Source organism: Ictidomys tridecemlineatus, chromosome 10 (assembly GCF_052094955.1).
Source record: "Ictidomys tridecemlineatus isolate mIctTri1 chromosome 10, mIctTri1.hap1, whole genome shotgun sequence".
In the NCBI taxonomy this organism is placed as follows: Eukaryota; Metazoa; Chordata; class Mammalia; order Rodentia; family Sciuridae; genus Ictidomys; species Ictidomys tridecemlineatus.
Window position 1 is genome coordinate 80,462,130 of NC_135486.1, and position 19,078 is coordinate 80,481,207.

At 37.1% G+C, this 19,078-nt stretch overlaps 1 protein-coding gene across 1 annotated transcript in view; it reads left to right on the plus strand.

The window, feature by feature from the left end:
- The window catches only part of C10H10orf67 (chromosome 10 C10orf67 homolog), a 132,274-nt gene that overhangs the window by 46,035 nt on the left and 67,161 nt on the right, over positions 1-19,078 (plus strand). Inside the window, exons 6-8 of the mRNA XM_040277984.2 lie at positions 5,832-5,979; positions 7,128-7,186; positions 14,348-14,413. Of these exons, the coding sequence (XP_040133918.1) occupies positions 5,832-5,979; positions 7,128-7,186; positions 14,348-14,413 (273 nt within the window). The remainder of the gene's footprint in view (positions 1-5,831; positions 5,980-7,127; positions 7,187-14,347; positions 14,414-19,078) is intronic.

Here is a 19,078-nt window from a genome sequence, read left to right on the forward strand (position 1 = left end):
CAAGAGCAATATACTTGTTCTCAATTTTTTATTTACAATGAAAATATAAATAATAACATAGATCCTCTGATTGCAAAAATATTTTCACTTTAGAAGAGCATATGAGTGGATTTCTGTGGAAATTTGGAAACTTCCACCCTTTTTTGCAGTCAAGATAGTTGGAAAGACACAATGCTAAGTTTCCAAAGTCAGAGGCTTCCAGGAAGCCAAGTTGGAACAGAATGACCTTTAAATAAAAAAAAATATTAATAAGGAAGAGTTCATAGGATTACCTCTCCTCCAGTTTTCCCTAACTCAATGGGAGTTTGGAGCTGCTTTATTGTTTAGACAAAGTACTGATCAGGAACAAAAATGGAAACAGTAAGAAAGCAGAAAGGAGATCCTGAACTCCTGTCCAAAAGGAGAATTGTTAAGGGCTTTGGAAAGTGTGACCCTGAGAATAAGTTCTCCATTACCTGTTAGCCCTGAGGTATCAGTTATCTCAGGTCCAGCCATAACCCAGAGTCAGAGAAGGATTTATTATTAGGTTCTAAGAGCAAGAAGCTAACGATTGTTTGATTGGGAGAGTCCAGCAGAAATTTCAGAACCCTGGGGAAATAAAAATATACTGAATACCAAACTACAGACTGAGTCTCCCTTATCCAAAATACTTGAGACCAGCCCAGAGGTGTTTCTGATTTCAGACTTTTTGGATTTTGAAATATTTGTATATACATCTTAAGGATAAAACTATATGTTTCATGTATACCTCATACACATAGCCTGAAGGTAATTTTCTACAATATTTTAAAATAATTTTGTGCATGAAACAAAGCTCCATAGTATATAATTTTCCACTTTGGCATCATGTTGGTGCTCAAAATTTTCAGAGTTGTAGCATTTCAGGTTTTCAGATCAAGGAAGCTCAACCTATAGCAGGTCCCAGATATTTTATCAATGGTATCTCATTCTCACAGGTCAGTTTGCAGATGAGGAAGCATTTTTCCTGCTTGCCTTGGAGTAAGCAGAAAACCAATTTCTGCATTTATTTTTCTTTGACGTTTGCATCAGCCTACATCTATTCTTATTTTTTGGAGAAAATAATTTAACGAAAAAGACTAAAAACTATAATAACTTTTAATTCTGCCTTGAGCAAAGATATCAAGTTTAGCTGTGGCAAAAAAAAAAAATCTGGTTTATTTATTTCCCATGTGTGAAACACAAGGTGATACCTACCTAGCTAAGGTAGAGTTAGGGTAGGGTACCTGCAATACTATTTATATTTTAATACAATTTTAACACTTTAAAGAAAGATTAAAAACTAAGTTCTAGTTGGTGTGGGGAGATACCTACACCCTTATAAGCATCTGGCTTTTGTTCTATAAAATGTATTGAACAATAGGCCTCTGGACATTGAGAATCTCTCAATTCTGTAAGAGTCCCTTACACTCTTGAAATCTTTACAACTTTAAATGCTGTCTTCAACAGGTTACCTGGTCTGTCTAGATGTTCTGGGGTAAGAATGAGGCTGGACAGTGGCTCCAAAGGAACAGCATGTGGGATCCTGCACTCCCTCAGGTGCAGTCAGTCTGTCCTGTGGATCACAATGGCATCCAGAAAACCTTGGTATTCCACAATAATTTTCCCCCAAAGAGTTCACACCAGAATTTTTGTAAACATTCTAAGATTTGTGAGGTTGGGGTAATTCTAATTAGTCAGGTTATAGATCACTTTCAACAAAATGTGTGGCCCTGTCTCCTGACCCTGGGCAATTCAAAGCACACCAGTGTGCATTTCAAAAACCTAGACCTGAAGGCCACAAAAGTAGATCAAAATTTTTAGCAAATGAATATACGAACAATACCTTTTAAAATCTAAGAGCAAACTTTCCTCAAATTCCTTGCCACTGAAGTTCTACATGATGTATCGTCCATCTTTGAAATTTCATCTTATACAACTGCCCCCTCTAGTGGTATAAAAGTCCCCTTGAGACTCCACCTAAATCTAATGTGCAATTCAATTTGGAACACAGAATCTGGAGGAACAATTAAAGTTTTCAAAGCAGCACTGGAAATAACTTGAAAAGACCTGAAATAAGCAAGCTTTATTTTATTATCTAGAATTACCTAGTTTGTTCTTACTAATAAATTACATAAGTAGTTGTACAGTTAATAGGTAATTTATAGTTAATTTGTAGTCATAATCTCTCTCCTGGATTGTTTCTGAGAGAAATCTGATAAAACTGTAATAGGAAAGGATAAGTTCCATAAACAGCTAGTTACCTCAACAACTTTGTGAGGCCCTACGAAACTTAGCAAGACCCTGTCTCAAAAACAAAAACAAACAAACAAAACCAAAAAAACAAACAAATGAAAAAAGATGTGGCTCAGTATTTAAGCCCTTTGGGTTCAATACCTGATACAAAAAAAAAATTTAAAACAGTTTAAATTCTATTGTAAATAAAATGGAAATAAGAAAAGGAAGCTCTTCAAGTTATAGAACCCTCATTTCCAGGTGAGAAAATTCTTGACATAGAATTTTTTTCTGAGAGCAACTTCATTCGGAGAAAGCACTTTACAGTTTTTAATCTATGGAAAACCCGTGTGACCTTGCTACATACTGCTGTAGGTGACCATGCCGTCTCTTGAATAATCAATCCCCTAGAGAAATTATAGAGGAAGTTAGACTGTCAGAGTATGTGTGTGCATGCGTGTGTCTGCATGTGTATTTTAATTTCAATCAGAGTTGCTGCATTGAACAGACCTGTCATTTTTCTTCCTTACCCAAATACCAATGATCCATCACACACCCTCCCTTCCTTGGTGAACATGTCTGCTCGTTGCTGACAACTTTGAAACAGAGCTGTCAATCAAGACCAGCAGCTCTGCAGGGCTGCGCAGCCCCAGTGTGCCACTTTCCTGGTTGTCACTCATTGAGGAAGCACCTGCTCATCTCTGTGACTGTAATGAGACATAGGCATACATTAGAACCCTACTCCTCCCCCAGCATCAAATTGAGATGTCCAAGTATTGTACATGGAGCCTGAAGAATTGAGATGCCAATATCACAGAAGGGAAACTGCTGAGAAGTCACATAAAGTGCTCTGAACCAGGACTTCCCAGACTCTACTGTTCATATGAAACACTGAAGATGTTGTTAAGATACGGACTCTGACATAGCAGAGCCGGGCTGGAGCCTGAGAGTCTGTATTTCCAGAAAGTTCTCAGGTGCTACTGGGGCTACTGTTCAGCAGACCACTCCCTAGCTAGGAAGGTTCTCAATTTTTTTTCAACTATTTTTAGAAATGATTCTTTCAAGATTCATTTTGGGATTCTGAAACCTGGAAACCAGAATTCCGTCTATTTTGTGAATATTCACAAGAGAAATAGTGTATGCACTACTACCTGAAGTCCTAGTTTCCATAGTATGATAGTAAAAACTTGAGAATGGCAAGTTTCTTAATACATTTAAAACTCCTGAAGGATCCTAGATTACCCACAGTTTCTCTTAGAGTACAATGTGACTTAAAAATAGCTACAACCAATCAACCACATTTTAAGGATGACAATCCATCTTAACCTTGTTTTATTAATGAAATTTACTTTAAAAAAAATTTCATTGTGGTTTAAGTAAACCAAAATTGGTGATGTGGGCAGATGGCGGAAGAAACATCACCACAAAACCTGCCACTCAAGAGTGCAACAGAGAACCATAGCAGCCCAGAACTGTCCCTTTGTTCATTTTGCTAATGAGTGTCCTCATTGCTGTGGGCGGCTGAATAGTTAATGACTTGCAGTTCCTACAGCTGACAGATGGTGGGGACAGAGCTAAAGGTTACCCTCATCAAAAAAGAGGGTGGTTGTACACTGATAGGTGGAGGAAAACCCCTTGAATTTAATGTGTTTTCCTTGGGTCTTGCTTTCAATACAGAGAGATTCCTAGATAACACATTTAGGGGTTAGTTGCACTAGTTGTACATTTTACAATTCATCTTGATTTCTTCAAATAGTTTTCCTTTAGTTTATTATAATGGATACTTGTCCACTGGAGAGCTTCATAATCCACCACTATCAGGAAATGTATGTTTAACTCTATTAAGGCCAGTACTGTTTGTTTTTAAAAAATCCTTTTAGTCTATACTACATTCTGTGATGGTCTCAAGTTGAGCAGTGTGAGACAAGAAGTTAATGACTGGGATTCTTGCTGTGGCTTTTATTATTTGGGGAGGGCTCTTCCTTCACTAAGAACACCATGTTGTTTATTAACTACCTACAAGACTTGGTAATATTTACTTGTAAAGCATGAATTGGGCTCAAATAAGTTAAATTAAATGGTAAATCAAAACTTTGAATATTTGTAATTGAGCTTTAGTGCAAAACTCAGCATATTTTAAATCCCACTAACTCTGATATATAAGTACATAACTTAGTAAGCTGGGTTTTTTAAAAGGTTTATTAATGTGTTACAAAACATTTCAAGCATTATTGTTCTTTTGAACCATTATGATACAGGGGAAAACATTTAAGTAATTTACTTCCTGATATCTCTAAAGTTAAATAAGAGTCGAGTTCCAAAAGAAAACCGGTATATTAGAAGGAATATTTTGGTTTTGAGCTGATGTTTTATTACTATTAATTTTTTAAAAGGAATTAATTTTGTAAAAGGGTTGAAATTCACCTGTAGATTACTTTAAAATTCAAAATTATTTTAAGACTGTAGTAATTTTGAAGCAAAGTCTGCAGACTTTTCTTTCTCTTTTAGCATAATAACATGAGTTTAATATTTTGAAATTATGTAACTGATTTAATATTTTGCCCCGATGAAGTATTAAATTCTGCATCAGCCTCCCCAATCCATTACATCTTAATTTTTTTTTTAAATGTGTGGTGGTAAAATCTAGACAACCATAAGGGAGTATATTCAGATGTTTTCAATAGCTTTGAACCAGACAAGAAGAAGAGGGGAAAAAAAGAGTGGCTGTCCCAATAAGCTTCTGTTGCGTAAGAAAAAGCCTCTCCCATAATGGACATGGCAAGATTTAAACAAAAGACGCACATAATAAAAATGTAAATGAGTTTGCTTTACTAAAACTATAACTTTAAAGTCTTTTGTTGTAAGTTATCCTGAAACCTTCTTACAAGGTAATCACTGTTTGCATAGAGATTTAAACCGAAGTCTTCAATAGCATTAAACGCCTGCACAGTCCCCGGGTGACAGGCATGCAAAGCCATGTTAATGTTCAGAATATGAATTGCCTCTGGGTGGCTCCTCCACCAAGCAGAAAACCAACTGCGTGGATATCCGTGCGCCTGATGGGCTCCATGCGGCTCCCAGCCTGAAAACGTCACCACTTTGACATGTGATGTGCTCCTCAAGACACTGGCAGCGCTGACACTGGGAAATGCCACAAAGGCAACAAGCCCCCCTCCTTAGCCTTGCACTTTGCCACCCCCTGGCGCTGCCCGTCCGCGGTCTCCCCAGCCTGCCTAGTTACAGGCGGACAGCACTTCAGACACACAGAGGGAAGTGTGGGTGGAGGGGCCCCAGCTGCCTCCCCGGACACAGCCTCCATAGTGAATTGACCTGAATGATGAGGGCATACAAACAGTATGATATGCATTATTCCTGTCAATAAAATGTCCCCATGTGTTGTGGGCTTTGTACAGAATGTACTGCAGCCTTTCTTCCAGCAAGCTCTATTTAGTCTCCTTCCTTTTTACTATTCATATTATAAGTGTGTAATAGAATTCAGAAAATTATATGATAGCTCTTTCTGTATCAGTATTGTCCCCGTGTTGCATATTTAAATCCTCGGCTCCCTGCTTAGAAATATGGAATTCCCTATCTTTCAGGACCTCTTTGCCAAAGAGACCAGCTCTCCAAGACAAACCTTTGAAAAGGAAAACTCAGAGTACAAACAGGAGAATGAGAGACTGCTTCAAGTGATTGCAGGTCTGGAAGAAGAAATTCGACTCAATATCAAAGAAAATTCAGTACTAGGTAACATTTTGGAATCATTTGTGAGAAAAATTGGGCACTTTTGTCCTTCCCACACATACGTTCATTTGGTTATTTTCATTTAAAAGATCAACATGATAGTCATCTTTGCTTTTGCTTTAAGATAGGACTCCAGGCTTGGGGGAAAAGCTTTCTTGTAATCCTGAGCCCCATCTTATTACCTCAGGGTGTTATTTTCAAGCCACATATTGGCTTTTGCAAATAACATGCTCACCAGTGTTCTGGTGAGCATGTAAAGGATGCTCCCTTTATTGGGGGTAAAATGGGCAGCAACTTTGTTGATTATAACTTTGTTGATATATTCCTCACTTAGGAATATGATAAACAGAAACTTTTACTGATTTATCTCACATGCTTAAATGATTATCTGAACTATAGCGTTTGAATACTTAAGTATACCTATTGAGATATGCTTTGTAGAGAAATAGCTCTTTTTAAAAAGTGCTACTACTCAATTATCTTCAATTTTCTGTACAAATTCAAATCAGATGCTCATGGGTACACTTTATACCCTTCTTTTACTACTGTAAATATTGGTAAAAGTTGCATTTACATGATCAAAGTTAGATTGCTTCAAAGTACTTTTTTCATTTAACTATTGTCTTTGTACTTAAGTTAATGATTATGATGCCGCCCTTAATCTTTGATATGAAAAGAAGGAGGTAATGAGCAAGGATACAAAATTTATAGCAAAATATTGATCAAATGAGATATGGTATGGGGTTCCTTTAGTATAAAGTTATGCCATACCAGCATTACTCCATTTCTCCTCTGTAGTACTTTCTCAGGTTTTGGTAGTTCTTATTGAGTTATAAAGTGACACCTGCTAAAGCATTCTGTATTGGCTGTGACTAACAACAAAATGTCCACTGCTAGTGTTGATGAATAGCTTTCAGCTCTCAGCCACACTTGGATCTTGAACTTACCTCTTAATCCCTATCTGACCAGCCGTCTGAACAGCAGGAAGAAAGCGGTGAATGTCAAGGGCAGTTGTGAAGGTCACAGTCCTGCTAGGACTTGCGTCCACCATGCCCACCAGTGGTTTCCCAGCCTGCCCTGAAGCAGGCAGCTTGAATACAGGGCATACGCATGTAATTTCATGGTTGGCCTCTCTCTCCTTTTGTTTACAGAAGATGAAATTATAAATCTCAAAGAGATTTCAGAGCAGGATCAGAGAACTATTCAAAAGGTATGTAATATTTTCACATTGATAAATGACTCTTTTAAATTGAAATATCAGTACCATTGGCAAAATGACAATGTGTTCAGAGTATCTTAAGATACAGAGAAAAGTTGTCTTATGTTTCCCATTGTATACGTTTGATTAGGTATTTCCTTGTTCTTTTGAGTAGTAGTGAATTAGAGTTCTGTCTTGGAAATGCACAAGTGTATGGATGCTCCCTTTATTGGGGGTAAAATGGGCAGCAACTTTGTTGATTATAAGGAACTGAAGTTTCAGGACACAGGAATGTCCAAAGATGTGCTCATGGTTGTAAGGAAATTACATTACTAAGAATAAGCACTCTTGGGCTGGGAATGTGGCTCAAGCAGTAGCGTGCATGCATGCAACCCGGGTTCAATCCTCAGCACCACATACAAAGATGTTGTGACCGCCGAAAAACTAAAAAATAAATATTAAAAAGAATTCTCTCTAAAAAAATAAGAATAAGCACTCTTATTTTTCATTCCAATATTGGTTCACTTTCAGTATATGAATGAATGGGGCTTATGTTATCTGGTTAACCTTTATTTAAAGCAGGGAATTCTTTTTGGTGTCACGAAAATCAAGATTTCCCAGTACATTTAATGCAGCAGGACCATAGCAGTTCCTGTCCTTGATGCACAACCCAGGGGCCCCTGCTTTGAGCTCTCTGGGTCTTTTACCTCCCCTATGTGGCTCTCAAAACACTTTGTAGTTATGGTCAGACTTCCCCACCATACTCCAGGAGGACAAAGACTGCGCTCAGTCTCTGGTTGTGTTCCTAGGACTGAGCACAAGTGCAGGGCACCCTGAAAACTGCTTTTTGAGGAATTAACAGGAAGAAGATGTATTTAGAGTTCAAAAAACCATACAGGTGCTAAGCATAGTAACACATGTCTGTAATCCCAGAAATTTGGCAGGCTGAGACAGGAGGATCAAAAGTTCAAGTCCAGCCTCAGCAATTCAGCAAGGCCTTAACCAACTTAGAGAGATCCTGTCTCAAAATAGAAATCAAAAAGGGGTAGGGATAGTGCTTTGTGGTAAAGCCCCCTGGTTCAATTCCTAGTACCCTAAACAAACAAGCAAACAAACCAACTAAAAAACATATAGGAGAGAAAGCGGATTCTCATGCCTAGATTATTCCAAATAAATTTATTTTCCAGTAACTGAACCAAATTATCAATTTTAAAGTTAAAATTAGATAAAATTAAAAATCCAGTTTCTCTCCTTTTTTATTAATTTAAGAAAAATGACAGCAGAATGCAATACAATTTTTAATTACACACATATATATATATATATATATATATATATATAGTTTTTCATATCTCTGTTTTATATAAAGTATGCTGACATCCAATTTGTGTCTTCATACATGTACTTTGGATAATGATGTCCATCACATCCCACCGTCCTTGCTAATCCCCTGCCCCCTCCCTTTCCCTCCCACCCCTCTTCCCTATCTAGAATTCATCTAATCCTTCCATGCTCCCCCTCCCTACCCTACTATGAGTCAGCCTCCTTATATCAGAGAAAACATTCAGCATTTGTTTTGGGGGGACTGGCTAACTTCACTTAGCATTATCTTCTCCAATGCCATTCATTTATCTGCAAATGCCATGATTTTATTCTCTTTTATTGCTGAGTAAAATTTCATTGTGTATATATGTCACATTTTTTTATCCACTCATCCACTGAAGGGCATCTACAATTCACAATATCTAAACTGGCTCCACAATTTAGGTATTGTGAATTGTACTAAAAATCCAGTTTCTCTATTACACCAACCACATTTTCAAAATTACAGTGGCCACATATGCCTAAGTTTAGGTTCATGTTTCAATTAGGTCTTATGTTGCTATTTGGGATGTTCTTTAATTTTATATAAAGTCACTTCTGAGAACTATTTTTTTAAATTAATTTATTTTTTTATTTGTTCTACTTCGTTGTACATGACAGCAGAATGCATTTTAATTTATCATACACAAATAGAGCACAACATTTCAATTTTCTGATTGTACTCGGTGTAGAGATGCACTGTTCGTGCAATCATCCTATACCTAGGGTAATGATGCCCATCTGAGAATTAATTTTTAAAGAAATGGTTACCCTGATAGATCAGAGTTGGGAAATGATTGCTCTGATTACTGAATTCTACAAAACGATTTTATTTCCTTGTGCTTCACCCCATTGCACTGGTGATGATGTAGATTCCTTTTTTTTACTGGGTAAATTTGTAAATTTGTAAACAGACAACTTCAGCCTTCTTGGCATTGACTTCTAGGGTTAAAAATGAAATCTCTGCTTCTAGTTTTACTTAACCTACAAGGGAACACCAATTTATTATAAATGTTTCTAAAACTCATCTATACTACTACCATCGAAAAGAAATTCCATAAGCTTCCTACTCTCTGAGAGGTACAATAAAGAATTAAAACAAACAAACAAAAAAATGTCAATGGCAAGTCATCAATTAGGAAGAAACATGCCCTGAGTGACTAGTTGCACCCTGTGTGAGTTTCAATACATCATAAGTGCTGCCTCAGCTTTTGAGACCTATAGTGGTCATGGGTAGCCACTGGCCACATGTGGCTACTGAACACTTGAAATATGGCCAGTGCAACTGAAGAACTGAATTTTTTTCTTTTTTATATTTTTATTGGTGCATTATAATACATAATAGTGGGGTTCATTATGACATTTTTATGTATAATTTTTAGTTGTTGATGGACCTTTATTTTATTTATTTATTTTATTTTATTAATTTATTTTTTTGTATGGTGCTGGGGTTTGAACCCAGGCTTTTGTGAATATGAGGCAAACACCCTACCAACTGAGCTATATCCCCAGCCCTATTTTATTTATTTGTTTATGTATAAGAATCGAACAGTACTCACACAAGCTAGGCAAGTACTCTACCACGAAGCCACAACCCCAGCCCCTCATCGCTACATATTTATATGTGTATAATTTGATCAATTTCATTCCCCCAAACCTCCCCTTTCCCTCCCATACTCTCTCACCTGGGTCCCCTTCCTCTACTGGTCTTCATTCTAATAATGTGAATTGATCCACCACCCCTCCTCCCCACTTTTCCCTTTTTGTTTTCTATCTTCTACATATGAGAGAAAGCTCGTGACCCTTGACTGATTTGGGCTTCTTTCACTTAATATAATACTTTCATGTTCCATCTATTCTCCTGCAGTCTTCTTTATGACTGAATAAAATGCCATTGTGGACATATAACACATTTTCTTCATCCATTCATCCATTTTGACATATATCTAGACTGTCGTGGATCATGCTGCCATAAACATGGGTATGCGTGTATCACTATAGTAGGCGGACCATAATTCTGTAGTATAAATACCTAGGAGTGGTACAGTTGGATCAAATGATGACTGTATTCCTAATTTTTTGAGGAAAGTCCATGCTGATTTTCATAGTGCTTGTACTAATTTACAATCCCACCATGTAAAAGTGTTTCTCCTCATCCTCAAGTGTTTATTATTATTTGTATTCTTAATGATTGCCATTCTCACTGGAGTGAGATGAAATCTTACTGTAATTTTGATTTACATTTCCCTAATTGCTGATACATTGAGTACTTTTTAGTATTTTTGTTAGCTATTTGTATTTCTTCTTCTGAGAAATGTCTGTTTTGTCATTTGCCCATTTATTGATAGTTATTTTTTTTTTGTTATTGTTTTTGGTATTAAGCTTTCTGAGTTCTTTATATATTCTGGATATTAAGCCTCTGTCAGAAAAGTAACCTCAACAATGTTTCCCATTCTGTAGGTTCCCTCTTCATACTCTTACTTTTTCCTTTGCTATACATAAACTTTTAAATTTGATGCCTTCTCATTTAAATTTTTGGCATTATTTTCTGGGTTTCAAGAGTCCTACTGAGGAAGTTTTTTTTTTTACTGGTTGTTTTCAATTATACATAACAGTAGAGTACATCTTGATATAATTATTCATGCATGGAATACATATTATTGTAATTAGGGCTCCCTACTGAAGAAGTTTTTGTCTGCACCTATATGTTGAAGTGCCAACCCTGTTTTCTCTTAGGAGTTGCAAAGTTTCTGGTCTAATTCCTAAGTCTTTGTTCCATTTTAAATTGACTTTTGATTTACAGACTAAGAGTTTTAAATCTACTCTCATTCTTCTACATTCGGATAACCAGTTTTCCCCTCATCATTTGTCTATCTAGTCTCCAAAGTATGTTTTTGGTGCCCTTGTCAAGGATTAAATGACTGTATCTGTGTGCTGGTGTTTGTGTCTTCTATTCTGTACCATTGGTCTACGTTTTTATATCAGTACCATACTATTTTTGTTACAATAGCTCTGTAGCATAATTTAAGTCAGGCATTGTATCTCCAACATTGCTTCTCTTGCTTAGAATTGCTTTGACTATTCTGGATTTATGATTCTTCCAAATGAATTTTAGAACCTTTTGCCCCGAGTCTTTTGAATAATGTCATTGGTAATTCGATGGAGATTGCATTGAATCTCTATGTCACTTTTTGGTAATATAGTCATTTTAACAATATGAATTCTGCCTATTTATGAACCATGGGAGGCCTTTTCATCTTCCAGTGTCTTCTTCAGTTTCTTTCTTCAATGCTCTATAATTTTTATTGCAGAGGTCTTTCATGAAGAACTGAATTTTTAATCTAAATTTTGTTTATTTTAAATTTAAATTGAATAACTGATACTTGTTTCAGTTATTGGGGAAATTCTTTAGGTATATTTTTAATTGCTTGGGTATGTGAATCTACTTTTTCATATACACAGTTTTTAAAATTTAAAAAAATCTAAAAACTTAACTCTCAATTTGAGATAAGTGATGAAAAATACACAATGGGTTTCAAGGATTTGACATAAGAATGAAAAATAGCTGACAAATAATTTTGAATTTGATTGCACATTAAAATGATAATATTTTACATATGCAGGGAAAATGAACATTGTTAAAGTTACTTTTTTAACCTTTATAACAAAGCTACTGTAAAATTCAAAATTATGTATATGACACATTATATTTCTATTTCACATTTCTACTTTAGACAAATATAGCACTTCTAACCTGCTTGATCATTTAAATAAATCCTTTCCTCTTTATTTCTTTCTTTGTCCTGGAACTCCACACAAACATGAAATATAGGCACATTTTGATATTGAGCAGAAAAATTCTAGAACCCTAGGTTACTGTTCCATTTCTGCCACTATGTGCCATTGGGCCAGCCAAGTCCCTTCTCCCCTCCTTCCTGTTTCTCCCAGGCTTAGTGTGTGTAGAATATGATAATGTAATGAAAGGGATTTGTCCATTAGAAAGCAGATCAGAATTGCTGAACGCATGAGAACTGATATTTGTTGGTTTGTTTCCATGATACTTCACCAAGTCAGCAGTGCTTCTTAGGTACTTTTAAGTGCTAAACACTGTGCTACTGCGAAAAAAAAATAATAATTAAAGTGCATGTATAGACACATATGATCTCAGCTGGGAAGGATGCCCAGTCTAGGGGATAGATAAAAACATAAAGAAGTGGGATATGATCATATTAGAAATGTGTACCTAGAAAAAAAAGATACCTGGCTTCATTTGGAAGGTAAGGCTTTACAAACAGTAGTCCCACTTCCTGCTCTGAGGGAGATCCACTCCAAGGTAAGAAGTCAGAAGAGCTTAGATAAACCAGACTACAGAGTATGAATACCTATAGTGTGAGATATGTTCATGGAACTGTTTGCAATCTGATATAACCAGAGAATGAAATAAGAGTTAAATGAGACCACATGGTGAGAATTTGTGGTGGGTACGAAAGAGGGTGAAGACTAGGGAGTAGGGAAGGGATAAGTAAGAAACAGAAAAATAAAAAGGACAACTCAAATTTTTGGATAAGCCACATGCTCCCTCCCAATGAAGTTAAAAACAAATTGAAAAAAAAAAAATTGAAAGTGGAACTGAATTTGGGTAGGCTGACCTCTTGCCACTGACGTGTGCTAAGCACTATCCAATGTGGAGTTCAGTAGCGTTTGTGTTTTAATTCCGATAATCTAATAACAGGGATAGACGTATCTGTCCTTCAGCTGTGGCCACAATACAATCCAGTCTCATGAATTTCATTCTAGTAAGGAGACAGTCCAGGAGTTGGGGTTCTGAGCATGCTAGGGTGCACTTAATGAGGCATGTCAGAGATCCAGGAAGCCTAGAGGAAAGATACTGGGCTGACTCCCAGAAGAGGGGCTAGAGTTAGCCAGCAGAGAGGGAGAGTGGGAAGTTCATCCTAAGCACAAGGAGGAAGCCTCTAGCAGGGAAGGGTGTGTAGTTTGCTAGAGCTGAAGAGTCCATAAAAGTAAGGGGTGACAAAGGTCAAGGCATAATTTGAAAGAATTATTATTCATGCCAAGAGTTTAAATTACCTTCAGAGTACATTGAGGAGCCTTGAACATTGTGATTGGATCAGATTTGTGTTGCAGGAAGAAAATGAATGGAAGGTAGGAAAATGTAGAGCCAGAGAGACCCATTAAGAGGATACTTGGATAAACCAGGAAAACTAAAAAACCTTGAAACAACAAAGATGGTGACCTTGGAGTATCTGTTAAACTAATTAGTACATGAATTAATTGAGTGGATGTCAAGGTCAAGGGTTTAATTTTACAAGTGTTTAAAACACACAAATGAATTATTATTTAAAGTACCAGGCAAGTCACATGGGTACAATAGTGTGAAGTATGTGGGCTTTTGGTGGCTATTTTCAATCAATATGAATAGGCCTGATATCACATAAATATAACACAAAAAACTAAGAGAATGGGTTATATAAAGAGTAAAGCAAACTTGCTCTTGTGACATACTAGGACTTGCTTTATTATGTATTGGTCTCACATTTGTGAGAAGGGTGGGGTGAGGAAGGTTATAAATAATATTGGCATTTTCTGTGTACATTTGTTTGCTTATATAATAATCCTATAATAATATATTATCATTAACATAATGATCTGTACAAATTTAGTTTTTCCTTTGACCACACAGGAATGAATTTTTCTCATATCAAAAAATGTTTTGCCAAATTCTACTGAGGTGAAATTTCAGATGTTCTGTTCTTATCTTGAATTAAAATGTAATATTCTTCTCTATTTCAGTTAATGGATAGCAGAGAAAGATTAAGATATGAACTTGAGTGTGAAAAATCAGTAGTTCAAGATATGGTAAGATGATTTATTATATTTTTTCCCTAATAAATTTGAATCCAAAAATGTAATTTAAATCATGAAACTTCCATATACCCAATTTGTAACTGTTTACAACGAATTATTCATTTGGCCTTTATCAAAAAATGTAAGTGCATGCATGGCAAACATTTTAAACAAGGATTTTTGAGAAAACAGCTTGAGTAGCAGTATAATCAATATATTTTCTAGGTGGTAGAATTTTGCGCAAGAATAAGGATCACCACTTAAAGGACTGTTCAATTTTTTTTTTTTCATTTTATGATGGAGATCTAAAAACAAAAACAAATGAGAGAGCCCAATATTTTGAAGGATTTTCCATTTTTAGTTACAAATTGCCACAAGTGACAATAACAACAAAAAAAGAAGCCAGTAGATATTTTGGCATTCTGTGTTGGTCTCATAAGAAAACACTGCCTTTTTATGCTCTTTTAAGAGAACTTTCCAGACGGCTGGTCTTTTATTTTATCAGTTGACTCCCCACCCCCTGGCCCCCACCCCAGCCCCCGCCCAGCTTATGGTGTTGTACTTGGGCTTTCAACTGATCACCACTAGTATGTCTTTGTTACAGTAAACTGACTGTGTTTATTATAATAAAAAATAAAACACAGCTTGACTTGCGTTCTAAATGTGCTTGAAAAGAATATGATACTGTTTAGAAGAGAAAAGGTTGTTCATAGGAAATCCACACCACTGCAGATATTGAAACATTCGCTTTTTTACAGCTTGTCACACTTTGTGCCAAGTCATGACTGTTTCCCCAACTCTGTTTTTGTTGCTCTCAGCACCCTGTGTTTTGGGTTCCTTGTCATAGAAATTAATGGAAACAATGCTCCTGGATTACAATAAAGCCTTCTATGAAACCAACTTGGGAAAGCAGGCGATGGGGAAAAATTATGGTCAGCAGCTAGTCACAAAAACCATGTGCTGACAAAATATGTTATTTTGAACCCTTTACTTTTAAATACCTGGCACATGAAAATAGTCCCCATAATCTGAGTCTACTGGGCCAATTTCTTCTATCGTTATCCTTCACCCTGCTCTGCCGTTTCTGTGAAGTCCAGGCTCTGCTTTCAAAAATCAAATGTATGCAATGTTGTCATTAAAAGAGGAAGCGTTTTTTATAGGGTGGGAAGCAAATGTTACATGGCTAGTTTGTTAGGGCAACAGAGAAGAAATTAAACCACTCAGTTGATGGATTTTTGCCTTTATTAGAAGCAGACCTGATATACCCTTTGAATTACTTTGCCTTTTTTGTTTGTTTGTTTGTTTAACTATAATCATTTTACGGGTGCTATTGTACTCCCCACAGAGGAACCAATCACGTGGTTTTTTTTCTTGGTTAGACGTTTGCTGAGCCCTAAGCTGGTTGCCAAGCAGCCAAAGCCCACATCCCAAACCCCACAACAGCACCAGTGCCTTCAGGATGCTTAGAACTAGTTTGAGGATTCATGTTTTCAATAGAGGGATTGGTTCTCCTTGTGGCCAGGGTTTCTATGGCACATAGGTTTGGGGCCTGGGGAGGCCACTGTTTCCCCCCTCACACCCCCAAGGCATTCTACGGGGCAGTTGGAGGGAGACTGGCTTTGTTGCTCTTTGGGCTCCTTTGTTCCAAAGTGCTGGGCTCCTTTTTGTTCATAAACCAGGATTTAGGAGAAGTGGGAGAAGGTGGAGCAAACCGCAGTCATTTGTAAAAATCTTAAAAATGTTCTCGTAAGAGGTTTTTGTTCCAGGCTTGTCTGTTACTGTTTCCAGTAGAGTGTAAAAGTCGAAGAGCTGGTAGTGAAGAGGCATGATCAATAAGTATAAGTAAGCAATGGGATTTTGAGTGATTGTATGTTTAGATTAGTTTTGGAGAAACATATTAAATAATATCATTTCTTCCTATAATTTCTAGGCCAAATGTGTTTTATTTATCTTGAAGTTAACAAAAGAAGGAGAAGGTGCTCATCAGAAAAGTACCACAATTTCTCTTTCCCTGGCCTAATTTCCTTCATCCCATTTCATGTGATTTCTCAGAACAAGTCAAGATAGGAAGGAGGTACAGAGTTGCTCTGGTCCCGTTCTGGGGGCCCAGCACCAAGTGACTACTGCTTTCACCTGCTCCTGTAACTGAGTTCCTGAGGTCTGAGTTCCCTTCCAGGCATGCTTCAAGGATGCCCAATCCTATTGCATGCGATGTGTCAGCATTTGCCCATCTAGCTGGGATGCTTCCTGGGGTCTGTGCAAACCTGCACTGACATTGAAGTTCCTGGAATAGTGGCCCCTAAGACCAACCTAACAGGAATAATGGTTGAGTGGGACTGTATCTCTATATGCCACAGCAAGCAGAGCAGCACGTTCTACTGACCCTGTTTGACTCTCAGTGAGTCCCTGCCCACCCGTCAGTCAAATGTGCTCCACATAGTCCCACACATCTGGTAGCCCTGCTTAACCTTTATAATCTGCTTATAAAGTCAGAGAGGCAGAAGGGAAAATATTGTGAAAGGAAGAGTTTCCTTGAACAGAGGTTCAAAGCTCATTAGAATGAGGCCCCCAAACAATACACCTTACCGGAAGTCAGCAGATACGTCTACTAAGAATCAAGAGGTTCATACCAAGGTGCCTCAGGTACTGTTTCTACAGTGCTGAAGTACTTGCCCTCTCCTAGTTGGTAGCTCCCAATCATCTTCCAGGTCAGAGGTCAGACACCACTTCCTTTGGGAAAACTTCCCTCCACAGCTTTCCTAGCCCAGATGAAGTGCCCACTCTCACATCACATAGATCCCAGTTCTCCTCTGACAGCTCTCATCACATTCTATAGAGATGGCCTGTTCACATGTCTTTTGCTACTTGAAGTGAGCTTCTTGAAGGCAACAACTTCATCTTGTTCTTTGTTGTACTCCTAAAGCCTAATGTGGGAGCTGCCATGGAGCCAGATGCTCAGTTAATATTTGCTATGAGTAATAAAGCAATGAATATCTAAAATGATTAGTTGAAACGGTAACCCACGACAGCATGAACTATACATAGTTCAGTAAGCTGATGATATACACATGTGGCATAGCTCACAATGTGCAGAATAACTATCATGTGGTTTTCACTATTAAGTTTCTGGTCCTTACTTCAGTAGATATTAAACTTTTTAGTCTCCGGATCCCTTTACACTCTTTGCCTGCCTGCCTTCCTGCCTTCCTTCCTTCCTTCCTTCCTTCCTTCCTTCCTTCCTTCCTTTCTTTCTTTCTTTCATTTGAATACAATACCTTTATTTTTATGTGGTGCTGAGGCTTGAACTCAGGGCCTTGCATATGCTAGATGAGCTCTCTACCGCTGAGCCACAACCCCAGCCCTAGATGTGTTTTCTTTGTTGAAATTTGCTATCCGTAAAATTAAGTCAGAATCAAGTGATTTTTTAAATCATTTAAAAATAATAATAAGCCCTTTACATACAAACATAAGTAACATAGTATTTATAAAAATATTTTCCAAAACAGAAATGTTTATATCTTCTTACATTTTTGCAATTTTTTAAAAAAATATCTGACTTCCTTGAAGAAAGTTGCATCCTCATATCTAGATCTGCATTCTGTGTTATGATTAAATATAACACAGCCTCTGGAAAATTCCACTGTACACTTAATAAGCCATGAAAATGAAGAAAAGGCAATTAATTTCTTAATATTACTATGAAAATAATTTAGATGTCACAGAACCCCTAAAAGTTTTGGAAGCCCCAGATGTCCTTGGACTACGCATTGAGATCATCTTCCTCTCTTGTTTAATAAGGAAATATCCTTAGCCAGATGTGGTTAAGTTAAATATCTTTGTCCTTTCATGATTCTGATCCTCTTCCTTCTCATTTATTCACTCATTGTTTTCCTTGACACATCACCTTTACAATGTTATACTAATACCTTTTGATGTACATAAGCCATTAATGCTGAGCTCAGGCAGAAAATTCCAGATTCCCATTTGAGGAAATTCTCATGGATCTGTCAACCATGTTAGGCTGTTTCTGTGGGTACTATGTAGTGTTGTGCTGTTATATTCCTAGCTGGTTGGCAAGGGGCACAGGCAAACATACTAGTAAGATAGGATGTAGATCTAAACCATACTGATTAAAAACTTACAAGAAGAGAGTACACAGGGAGAAAATACTCCTTTAATCTTTTATTAACCAACCAAAACGTAAGCTTGGGCAGAATGAATCACAGAAAATACTGCAGGAGAGGGACTACTCCACTTCCAGTAACTCTTTGTAATTTATAGGGAAATTGCAAAGAGAACTGGGACCATCTAGTTCACTGCATTACAATGAGCTTCCTGGCCTGAAAATGTCAAAGATACGGAAGCAGCCATGGGCAGTGGCACACACCTGTAATCCCAGGGACTTGGGAGGTTGAGGCAGGAGAATCACATATTCAAAGCCAGCCCCAGCAAAAGTGAGGCACTAAGCAACTCAGTGAGACCTTGTCTCTAAATAAAAAAAAAAAAAAAAAAAAAAGGAAGCACGTGTGATCACGTGTGATAAACAATATGGACAATATGGAGTAGAAACAATTTTATAGACTTCAAAAAATTGGAGTTTTCTTACATTATTTATTGTTTGTGGTAATTGTTTTTCCAGTGGGAATAGGGCTCAGTCCTAATCAAGTATATGGCCAT